A 12,674-nucleotide genomic window follows, 5' to 3' on the forward strand; every position below is an offset into this window, starting at 1 on the left:
TTAATTTAATTTTTTTTTTTTTTTTAAAAAAGGAAATTTTTTGTTGATTTTTTTACTTATGCACTGATTTGGGGCTGAGATAACAGATAATGGGGATGAAGCCCCAGTCAAAAGGATCTAGAATATTCTATAGACTGTAGTATAAATGCAAAAAACATCTATATGTTCTGTTATCTTGCATTTGCCTGTGTCCTTGTTTGTTCTCTTTGTGGCTGTCACACACCTGATTACCGAAGCAAATTCCTTGTATGCTTGTCGTATCGCTTACTCGGCGATAAAGTGTTTCTGATTCGGGAATGTCGAGATAGCAATCCAGAGCTCTGGGCAAGTGACTTCACAGAAAAGAAGCAGCGTATGAGTCAATAGTAAGCTAGAGATGGTTTTGTTTGCAGGAGCAGATCAATGTAGAGCTAATGAAAATGGCAGACATCTTGGACAGAGTATTCTTAAATTTAGATTTAGGCTTCTATAAACAAAAAAATCATGAATGTGAACTGAATCCAACTTCCCATAGCATATTATTCAGTATGTTATATATCCTATAACTGTAGCATTATATGGCAAAATAAACGCAAGCCTGTATTGATATAGATCAGAGGGAGCTGGTAGCTGGATAACAGGAGCACAGTGATTATCTTGCCAAGAACAGTGAGGTGGCCGCTTTTTCCATCACGCTGTTGCTCCATCCATTACGAGGCAGCTCTGGAATGTAAATATTTACATGCAGAGGAAGGTCAGGCACTCTTTAATTTCTTCATTTAAACATGCACTATTTACAAGAGATCCATCCAAACAAGCAGAAAACGAAGCGGGACACTGTGCTGACATGCCTCGGTCCTTGCAGGAAGGTCCTTGGCTCAGAATGTATGTGAATACTTCTGCTAATCCAGTCTGGAGGACGCCGTCCAAGAACCATCAGCACGTCAGCACGCGGAGCTCAGAGGGGCTTCGTTAGATAAAGACGGAGTATGACTGAATGGAAACAAACACTGGTGCCATGTACAGTATGTAACTTCACAACTCAACGGTCAGGTCCATTCAATCTGACACAGTACTTTCCCTCTAAGATTTCTGGAAAATTTAGATTTAGAAGATTTAGATTTATCTGAGTGCTTAGTTGCAGTAGCATATCAAAACGTGGTTACGACGGTATCAGGGGAAGTCAGGTAATTTATGGATCGATCACTACTGTTGCAGTAGCTATGTCTTAAAGCACATACAGTACATAATATTCTTTTAGTGCAAACGCTATGCTAAAATGGAGGAAATGTTGTCCAAGGTGTAGTATGTTAACCTTAAAAAAATGAACAGTTAACAGTTCTAGGAACGTTTTCTTAATAGGAAACCCTCTGGATGGACAAAACAACGAACCATTTAGAGAAAACATTTTTTGCGCTCTGACGTTGCAGCATGTCTTATGTACAAGAAGGGACAGAGCCAGCAGAGGCATATAATTTTTTTTTTACATCACTGATGGCACTGAATGAAAATACTGCTACATTGTAGATGCAAATTAGAAGCAAAAGTTTTGTGGCTCCAGAGTGGTACAACAGAAGAACATTCGCCCAGGAATTCAAATCCCAAATCCCGAGTTCAAATCCCGACGACGCCACAGCCATCCGTGCCGTAACTCCAAGAAAGCAAACTTGGGTGGGAGGGATGACATGCTCTCTCTCCCCATCAATCAGGGACACTAACCAATCACTGGCATCTATGAGATCATGTATAGAGAAGGAGGCAGTCTGAAAACATGTGGTGGCTTCACATGTCTTGGAGGAAGCATGTCCTAGCTTTCGGCTAGAGAAAAGATAACTAGTGGGTAGGAAGGGTCAAATTGGAAGAAAAAAAAAGAACCAAAGTTTTTGTACTTCAAAACCCCAAGTGGTGGCTCCTATAGAGGTTGACCAGCATGAGGAACACTGTCATTTCCACGCAGTGCTGTTCAGTCTGAGATGTTTCTATGTTATCCAGGCAACAGACAGTAAACAGTGCAAGGTCTAAAAATTTAGTTATATATTTCTATATATGTATAAATATATATCTCTAAACATCTCAGAGATCTCGGCTCAACTTCATCCACTGTTAATGGACACAGAAGACCTGAGACCAATTCTTTAACCTTCAAATATTGTAATGGGTTCCACTCAGAACTTATCGAACTTATCAATCAAAGCTGAGGCTCAGGATTGAAGCAGTGAGTTTGTTATTCATTATTTATAACTAGCTATGACCACATGCTTTGACTAGCATGATTTTGGTTGGACATTACACGGATTGGTTAGTGGCGTAAAGTGGGAGATTTCTTAATAGATGAATACATCTCTGAGAGAGAGAGAGAGAGGCCTTGACCAGTCCCACTGTGCCAGACTGCATCAGCCATGGAGGCTCCCCTCTCCACGAGGTCGTCTTTGACATCTGCAAGGTTGTAACCTTTGACCCTAGTCTAGAGGACGGCGCCAATCACATGGGTGTTTTTGGTCTATGTTTAACCTTTAGGCATATATGGTTTGTGCTCAAGATGCTTGCACATTTGGTGCACACTTCAGCACTTTGCTAGCATTATGTTCAATCAGAAGGCAGCTAGCTTGCTACGTAGGCAGCATTTTGCAAGCTCTCAATATAAACACTATATGTTATGTAACGGTAGCTTGTTTTAAGCAGCATCCCATGTATCCTCCTTGGTGTAGAAAATTTCTTAATTCTTGTAAACAAAAAATGTCAGATCACTCCAACTAAGCAGTCGTTTACAAATTGAAGTGTTTGAAAGCTAGCTAGGTCATATTTTTCTTCATATTTATGTTTCTGGATGTCAGAAAACACCCTGTGGTCAAAATGAACTAGCTAATGTAATACAATCTCACAGCTTATGTATGGTAGCTAGCTTATGCAGCTAACTTGCTAATCACTAAGGTTAGCTTGCTAGTTAGCTATATTATTTTGCAAAAACAGAAGTTGTGTTCAGCACCAGGAAAATAGATGCCACTGAACAAGCCACGCCAAAAAGCAATAAACTACAAGTGACACTAGCAACGTGCTAGTTGCTAGTGTGAACATTGGGTTTCTTTGGCATTACTGTGTTGCTAAAGATGTGCTACCTTAAACTGAATCAGCTGATCTGCTTTCTAGTACACACTCCTGGAGATGAGTTGTTGGCACTCCACCCTTACAGACAGACCAGTTTCCTGCAGATTTTTCCACTTTCCCTTGGGTGTGTGTGTGTGTGTTGTAAGTGAGTGCTTTAGCTAGCATTCCAGGCCCTCTGTCTGCGCCTGTCTGCCTGTGCAGCTCTGGAGATGAACCATGCGCTCTCCTCAGCCTTCTCCAACCCACCTGAGAGCTTTCAGGCCAGACACGGGCCTTTACCAGACCCAGAATCAAATACACACACTATCGTATTTGGCACCCTGATGTCCCATGAGTGGCAATGTGCTCTGTGAAGATGGGTTCTGTTTTTCTGTAACACTGAGCCTTCTTCGTCCAAATTTCTAGAGCTCTCGGCCATATTGTGACGATTTTGAGGAGAGGGAGAGAGCGTAAGAGAAAAGAGAGAAGGCTGCATGGATTTAAGAGGTGAAAGTGAGAGGAAGTAAAACAGAGATGAGATGAGGGCAGAAAAAGAGGTGAAAGTGATACCAGAAAGGAAACATGGAAGATAAAGAGAAAGAACCAGGAATAAGAGGTGTGTTTGAACTGCAGGAACTTTTTCAGGAACTGAGGAACTTTTTTCAGGTGTGTTCCCATCACATCAACAAGGACTTCTTGTAGTGCTGTGTTCAACTAATAATTGTAACTCTAAATATCCGTCCTCTGACTAAGAAAAAAACAAAGAACACGGAATTCCTGTTTGGAAAGTCAGGAAGTTCTCGGCAACCTCAAGTTCAGCACGTGACGTCAGATCAACGCGGCAGCTCACGACATCAACAGTAAACAAAGCAGCACTTTTTAAATCAAATAGTTCATGGGCCATAGTTCCTGGAACCCCTTCATGATGAGCTCCAGGTTAGATATTTTATTCAGACCAGGAACTATTGAGGGTGGAGCTTCTCACACACAACACATATTGGATATTGGTCAAATGTGAGCTTTTCCACAGACTGGACATTTTTGAAAACATGTATTTAGCTGTATTTTATATCTGAGGTGGTATAGTTGGCAAACTTCACAGATTAGCTGGAAATCAGCCTCCTGGGATTTTAAATAATAAATTCTGGAAAGTTTTGAACATATTAGATTTTTACGTTTAAAAAAAAAAAAAACACTTTAGGCATGCTGAGGAAAATAACTGTCATTAGATTCCATTCAACATCATTTATAGGAACAATAACTGTGATAATGTTGTGATGTCCATCACTTAAAATAAATAAAATAAATAAAATAATAAAATAAAAAGTTGCGAATCCGCTAGCTATGGCCATGGGCTTAGCGAATGAGTAAACCAAATCACTGTGAAGATTCTGAGTGTGTTTGTCATTTCTGTGGTGTTTGTTTGGTATGCAATAGATAGCCTGGTTTATTTTTGTGAATTTCTAGCTTTCTAACCTCTTGACTGTGTGTTTTTAGGGGGTTTTGTTTTTCAAGATTGAAGATTCAAGATAGCTTCACTGGCCGTGTGCAACAAGTGCTTTGGGATTCTCGCTTGTTTCACTCGTGTCAGTTACACAGGCAGAGCAAACACGGGACACAACACAACATGAAGTGCAAATAAGCAATGCATTCTGTTTTTCGAACGTCTCACTCTGGACTGCGTTTGGATGTGGTGTTTGTGAAGAAATCTCTCATCCTTCCGTTGTCCTGGTGTTACAGCTGTGTACGTTTGAAGGAGAAATGGTTTGTCTGGTGCCAGAGACAGTTGGAGTGGACACTCAAATGACTGTACGGATGTAAAAGAGTGGGTCAAAATGCGTCAAAATCTCACTCAATGTAAAGAAAGGAGGCAAAAAATCTAAACAAAATCTAAAAATTATTCACTATCCTGAAACGCTGCACTAGTTCAGCAATAAATATGGACAGATTTCCATATACATCCAGCTACCTCTGCTAAATATACTAGCGCTGTGTCTAGTATAGAATGTACTACTCTAAACTTTATAGAATATTAACACTAACTATGACAGGAAACCAAGTTAGTGTTTGAATTTAAAAAAAAAAAACTCTTATGTCGCCCCCAAACTCACCAAACGGTCTGTTTTGCATACCAGTCTATGGTACTATGCTAGAAATCAGCTCAGATGCTGAAAACAGTTTTCCATGGAAGTATTTTGAATAAATGACACTTCAAGAGTAATGCCATTATGTGTATCTGTTAAACTAAAGGCGAAAAAAGTCCCAAATGGCTTGTACAAGTACAGTACAGGGTCCAAAAGTCTGAGACCACACTGAAAATCTGGGATTTTTTTTAGAATTTTTGAATATTTAAAACAAAGAAAGTAAATGTTCAGTATCTTAAATATTTAATATTCAAGATTCTGCACTATTTCTAGGTCTCTATTTAAATGTAAGCACATGTGTGATATTGACCGTGTTAACTGCTTTGTACAAAAGGTCAGATTTTCCTCATGTCTGATCTCTTCTACTGAAGCATGCATCAGACGATACTCTGATGCATTTGATCTAAAACGGATCATAAGGTTTTGCACAAACTTGTGGAGTCCATGCCAGCTCGAGTACACACTCTCATCAAAGCAAAAAGGGGACGTACCCAATACTAAGAAACTCATATACAAAGATTCTACTTTTCACTCACGTTATTCTCAATAATATTACATGTAATGAAAATTGTTGCATTAAATTAGAAAAGAATGCAAAATAGAAGCATTTTCACTCGTGCTTGTAGACCTTTGGACCCCACCATATGTCTGTGTGGCTTTCAGTGCTTGTTCATGTAAAAGGGTCAAGTCAAAGAGGAGACTCGTTTGCGAACGAAACATCACTGACGTTTGTTGCGTTGCCGTACTTCTGCGATTATAGATCACACGGGCTGTTTCTGTTATTTCAGGGTTCTCAGTGGACGCACAAACCAGTCACTTGTCCAGCACCTGTGTATTTCTTGCTCAGGGGATGTCCTGGAAGTGTTTAATTCTTTGAAATGTTGGTAGAAAATGCTGCTCATGTAGTCAGGGGGAAAATTAAAACAGTACAGGAAACAGGAGAGACGAAAGAAAGGAAGTCCCCTCGTCTAACCCAGACTCTCCTTCTTGTTTGGGTTGATGTTCTTGGCAGATTTGAGAAAAGTCTGAGTGTTCACTTTTATTAGGACTCAGTAACACACCAGCTGGTAGTGTTTGGATCCGTCCCAAATCGAATCTTCCTGACTCAAAGCATTTATATCTTACATTAAGTCTTCCTCTCCTTCCTTCCATCAGTCACGCGGTCAGACTTCACCCAGGACCTTGTTCAAATGAAATTTTTTTTCCCTCAAGTTCAAGCTCGTCACACTAATTTTAAAACTGCCCTTTCCATTTCATGCTCTTTTAGTTCTTCTGGGACTATATTTAGGTGGAGACCCACAGGAAGTCCACATGTTCAAAAGGCCCCTGATTGGAGCCGTGATTAAAAAGAGCTCGCCAGTTAAGCCTTTTCCAGAAACTTCCTTGCTGGCTGCGAGCTGCATAACAGCTGACGCAGAACATCCAACACGGCTCTGGTTACAGTGACACATGATACGCTTTATGCACAGTTTAGAAGTAATTGGAATTGACTCCCAAAAGGTGTAGGAGGCATGAAATTCCCTAAATGGCAAGCTGCAATTCTACAAACTCCAAAATTCCTACACTCACACTCCAGCTACGTGTTTATTCTGCTTATCGTTTCTGTGTGTGGAAATGTGACACGTCTAGAGAGGCCACAATTTTTGACGTTTTTCTGAAAATAACTCTCTGAAGGATTCGGTTTAAAATGTATCCCGGATCATTGGCTTTTAGGAAAGTCAGTCAAAGATGTGACACGTTTAAATAATTGCTGAATGATAGAGAACAGTAGGATATCATGCATTAAAAAAGAACTTGATCCCATGAAAGACTTGTACAATTTTAACAGACAGAAGGATTTAAGGAGTTGTTAGGAAAGTTATGAAGAAGTAAGAAAAGCAAACCAAGAAAGACGAAACAAGAAATGAGAAGCAAGACCACGCAATGACCGAGAGCACGAACCGGAAATATATACACAGTGTGATGAAGTAATAACAAGAGACATGTGACCCAAATAACAGACTGAGCTAATGAAAACCAGTGAACTAACAGAGGAGAAGAAAATTAAATTAAATTAAAACAACAACAAAAGCATGTGAAAACAAGCAATGCTCGGAGTGATGGAAACACAGTAACTTTTCTCATGTGTGTCAGCAGAGCCATCCATACAGCTCAGTGACTGGCCTTCCTAAGACCCTGTTTCTACCTAAGAGGTTTTCCGCCATGTTCAACTCCGGCATTAGCAGTGTCTGAAGGCGAGTCTGGATCAACCTCTTGGAGCCAGCACGACTAAACTAGCTAAGAAGGACTGGATAGTGATGTGCAACCCGTGGCTCTGAAAGCACCATTTCACACAGTCAACTAGTCTATGCAACCCCTACTGTGTAAATTCAATAAATTCAGCTTTTTGGATTTTAATAAATTTTGTTGTGCCAGATTTTTTAAATAGCTACGAATGAATTAAAGTTCAAATCACAGGCCAGGTTTAACAGAATCTTTATAATTAACCTTGGTCATAATCAAGAGAAAGATAAGTCATGATCCCAAGACAACAGGCAATAATAATAATAATAATAATAATAATAATAATAATATGAGAGTGAGTCAAATGAAAACCATTATTGAATGAATTAAAATTCAAGAACGTTATTGTTTTTATTTTGCATTGTTTATTGCAAATAGGTGTCACAAAAGTCTATAATTTTTTTTTTTTTTTACATAATCCCCATTTTGTTCAATGCAACTGTTCAAGTGTTTAACAAGTATCCAGATTCCTCTAGAAAAAGATTCTTCTGGTTGCACGTGCAGCCACTGATGCACCATCTGTTGCACTTCTTCACCTGACTGAAAGGTCTTTCCACCCAATGGAACGCGAGATCGTAAATTATGTAAATTACAGCTGTGTACATTACAGCTGTTTCTCTGATTTATATTGCACTTGTAAGGTTTTATTTTTGACTTACCCTCATAATAATAATAACGTCCTCTCTGGATTCCCTTCAGGAGCCATCGCTCCCCAATCCGCTCCGGATCCGACCTGGATTTACGTCTCCTTATTCACCTGAACACTAGCACACCTGCTTCCTCTGGATTTAAGCAGCTCGTTTTTCTCATGCAACGTTTTGACTTTCTTTTGATTTCAATTCTGAGCATTATTTCTCATATTTCTGTTTGTTTTCTCCATTTTTTATTTCAGCCTTCTACGTTGCTCTGTTTGAGTTTTGACCTGTGCCTGTGGTGATTATGATTGTTCCAGACAATTCAGACAATTTTGTGACATCAGCACTCCAGTCCAGATGTTACATCTATTACTCTCACCTCATTATTAACTTCACCTGTTTCCTCAACTCTGAGCATTTTGCTTTCATTGGTTTATTATCCCTTTTTTTTTTTTTTTTTACACTTTTTCTGCTTTGCGTCTTGATTTCCGAGTTTGTTTGTCTGATCGGTTGACCCACGCCTGCCTACTGTTTGTGAGTTTGTCTGAGGATTTGGATTTCTTAATAAAGAAGCTTACATCCACCCGCTTGTGTCACCCGTAGACGTGTTGACAAATATCACTTACCGACTCTCATGACTCTCATGACTCTCTTAACATTTTTTTAGAGTTAAAATCCTACACCCTACACCGTGGTATGAATAAATAGAGTGTTACCTTTCACCTATTTGCAGGGACACATCTGAAAGCTGGAATTTCATCCATGCTCAAGTTCATCTGAGTTCATCTGGATAAGCAATACAAATAAAATATGCTTAAAAAAACAAACAGAAACCTTTCTCACTCTCGGTCTGGGAACGAGACGGGCGCTCTGACCTCGTCGAAGACGAAGCCATCATCCAGTGCATGGCCTACATTTCCCACGATTCCTCACCACACTCCTTTGACAGCATAGTTAGGAGAATGAAAAGTGAGAATCTGTGTAGCTCATGCGACATCTCTCAAATTAGATCCGGAGTCTCGCTGGCTTGCAGGTTGGGTTGCAGTAAGTTGGTGTGTTAGTGTTTCTGGGAGTGTGTATGTCACCTAGCCAAGCGCTTATTCACCAGGAGCCATGACAGAGTGACAGAGTGTAAATTATGACCCCTGATGCGGGCAATTTTATAACTGACCTCACTTCTATGCTTTTTATATAGGCTGAGAAATTAAAGGCAGATAGTCTCCATGCTTATGTCATCACGTAATTAGGTTCTTGGGTCCGTCTTTCAGTCCGCGGTCACAGGATACCGCGTAACACGATTCTTCCATACTGTTCATCGTTCATCTCAACCCAGATCTATCAATCTACTCAGCAGTGCAGCACTCTCCCAGCAATGCAGCACAATCAGACGTCTCCTTCGATTTTGTCCTGCTCCTGTTTGTCAGTACATAATAAATAGCACTTAATCCACAACCGGGTCTGCTTTGACGGCCAATTTCCTCCAGCAGATACACACATGACTCAGTGCAATAAATCAAAACCCTGCCTCTGATTTGTCCTACTCAACATGTAGATGGTGATGTCATCAGCATGAGACTGTCATCACTTGATTATTCCGGCAATACCCAGAACCACTGGGCTCAATTCATCAGCTCCAGGTTGTCCATGGCTATCATCAGACTACCATGGCCATGTCCGCTTCTCCGAGGAAATTTACTGGCCCTGCTCTTCCTCACCTGCTTCCTGTTTGGCCTTTATTTCTTTCAGCTCTTTGTTTTTGCTAGGACTGAGCCGTCTTTGATGGGTTATTTGTTTTTTTTTTCTCTTGCTGGAGTTTCTGTTTGGTTTTCTGTACAGGTCCTATCTCCGTCCTTGTCCGGTCATTGATTTGTTACCCGATTGTGTTCACCTGTTCTGTGTTAGTCCTTAATTAGTTTGTCAATGCATAGCCATGTTAAGCCATTGTTCATTGCATCTTTTCATGCTTTTTGTATCATTAATTCCTGTTTCCACATTCTCTTTTTGTTTTACTTTGATTATGGATTATTCTCATAGTGAGTTTATGCACTTGTATCCTGCCTCTCACTTCCTGTTATGCTAGCCTTCTGACCTTTGGATTATGTCTTTTTAATCGTCTTACTCTGGACTGTATTTGGAAATTGTTTGTGAGTAAAAGTCTCGTCCTTTCACCGTCTTGGTGTTACAGCTTTGCAACAAAAGTGGTTTGTCTGGTGACAGAGATGATATGAGTAGAGATAGACCACGCCTTAATACATGGCAGCTGTAGTACGTAAGTCCCACCATTCTAGTAAAAACAGTCAGTCAGGGTTAGAACCAGATTTTCAAATCTGGCATTTAAATCTGGATATACTGTACACAGAACCCTAAAACAAAGTGTTTCGCTAATAGAAAATGCTCTAAACCAGCTGTCTTTTAAGAAGCTATGAACCCTAAAATATAGAAAGAGATTTTTAAAGAACATTTTTTCACCAAAGAGTGCATGAACGCAACGATCTGGGTGTAACTGAAAGCCAGAAACCAGCACAAGAGGTACAAAGGATCTACCTGGACACTCACACACATACACACACACACATCTGGAATATAAGACATATCCTGCCTATAAAAATTCTGAGTCACTGCTACTACTGTGGTGTCTGGGATCATGAAATCCACACACACACACACACACACACACACACACACACAGACACTGACCTGGGAGAAGCTGAGTCGATTCAGCGGGTGACACTGCTCCTCAACGTCCTCCACAGCTCCAGTCTTCTTGCCCATGCGCTCGGCCTCGCGGGCGAGGAACAGGTCGAGCACAGGAGCTCCACGCCACCTCACGTCCCACTCCGTCAGCGAGTTCACCATCAGCATCACCCAGACGGGCCGCTTGCGCTCCCAGTCTCCCGCGATGGCCTTGAACAGGTAGTCAGCGTAGAAGCGCTGCTCGGACTTCACCCACGCCGGCATCATGTGCCTCACGTAGTCCAGGTGGCGCTTCAGCCGGAGGTAGATGTCCCGAGGCAGCAGACTCCTCAGGCTCTCGCCGTTAGGTAAGAGCTGACAGCTGGCCAGCTTGGACACGGTCACAGGGTCGGTGAGGTCCAGCTCGAAGAACACGCTCGTGCTGCTCTGAAAGGCTCGCTTCGAGCTCTCAGGCACAAAGTCCCACACGCGTGTGTACGGCACATGGATGGTGCCGAACAGGTAGGAGGGCGGCTGAGGAGGAGGACGTTTCACCGTCCACAGGAAGGAGTTCAGCGCTCTCTGAGGAGGGGGACACGTGAGAGTGACAGTGTCAAAGGGAAGCAGAATCATTTCATGAAGGTTGAAATACAACCATTTGAATGTAGAGTTAAAAACATGATCAGAAAGCCGTGAGCTCAAACACCAGGACAGTCACAGAGCCGCTCTTAAGACCCCTGAACAAAACTTTTCAGCTCTGAGCTCACGAACAATTCTGTCTCGCTGCTAAGTAATTAAAACCTAAATATGAAATTGCTTTGAAAAAAATGTGAATGAAATAAATATTTTATTATTCTGATAAATAAATATTTTATTATTCTGATAAAAAAATATATAATATATATTAATAATGGTTAGGGTTAATATATAATTAAAAATAAATACATATTTTAAATATGAAATGTAATAAAAAATATACGTTCTAATATTTTATTATTATTATTATTATTGTTGTTGTTGTTGTTGTTGTTGTATCCTCTTACTATTGTTGTAACTATGTTATAGCTCAGTTATAATAACCAGAGATTATATAGAATGTATATTATTGTATATAATATTATTGAATAATACATTTTTTAGGTTTTAAAATAATAATTCAAATGGCCTTTTTGGACAAAGGTGGCACTGGCACAAGTCTCTTATTTTTTATTTATTTATTTTTTTTTTTTTTTACAGTTTCTTCAAAAATTGCATCATTTTATGTTCAGCTGGACTTTTTTTGTAAAAGGAAAAAAAAAGTACTAAAAAACGCAGTACTAAAAAGTACTAAAAAACATTAACGACTGTTAATCTTCAGTGATGTCTGTGGTAAATCTTCACATGATGAACACGTGGTATAAAACACAACAGCTTAGCAAGTGATTATGAGCAAATTGATCTAACATTCCTTATTGTGCAGCTATTGTAAATAAAACCTAAGATTCTTTTTAGTATATTATTATTTTACTCACTTCAAACTTTAAATAATCTAAGTATAAATTCAATTTTTTCTAGAAATAAAGGCTTAAAAATGCTACTAATTGTCAATTAAAAATATTTGCCAATAAACAAGAATTAAAATTAGTAAAATCTCTAGAAATAGGTTTTTATAACATATTTATTTTCTAGTATTCTACATAGGAAGTATTTTCCATTATCTATAATTATATATATACACCTATATGAATATATATTATATTTAAAATATTTTCACTTGCTAATGTTATTTTCTGCAGCAAAATTTCTACAGTCTATAGTTCTGAGCACTACAGACTTTCCTCCTGAGCTGAAATGTTTCTCAGTTACAAAAATCAGTTTTTATATGTTGCAACATTTT

General features: G+C 39.6%; 1 protein-coding gene across 1 annotated transcript in view; it reads right to left on the reverse strand.

The window, feature by feature from the left end:
- trabd2b (TraB domain containing 2B) overlaps positions 1–12,674 on the reverse strand; it is a 71,360-nt gene that overhangs the window by 55,180 nt on the left and 3,506 nt on the right. The window contains exon 2 of the mRNA XM_026927882.3: positions 10,823–11,380. Coding sequence (XP_026783683.3) covers positions 10,823–11,380 — 558 coding nt within the window. The remainder of the gene's footprint in view (positions 1–10,822; positions 11,381–12,674) is intronic.

Source organism: Pangasianodon hypophthalmus, chromosome 8 (genome assembly GCF_027358585.1).
Source record: "Pangasianodon hypophthalmus isolate fPanHyp1 chromosome 8, fPanHyp1.pri, whole genome shotgun sequence".
In the NCBI taxonomy this organism is placed as follows: domain Eukaryota; kingdom Metazoa; phylum Chordata; class Actinopteri; order Siluriformes; family Pangasiidae; genus Pangasianodon; species Pangasianodon hypophthalmus.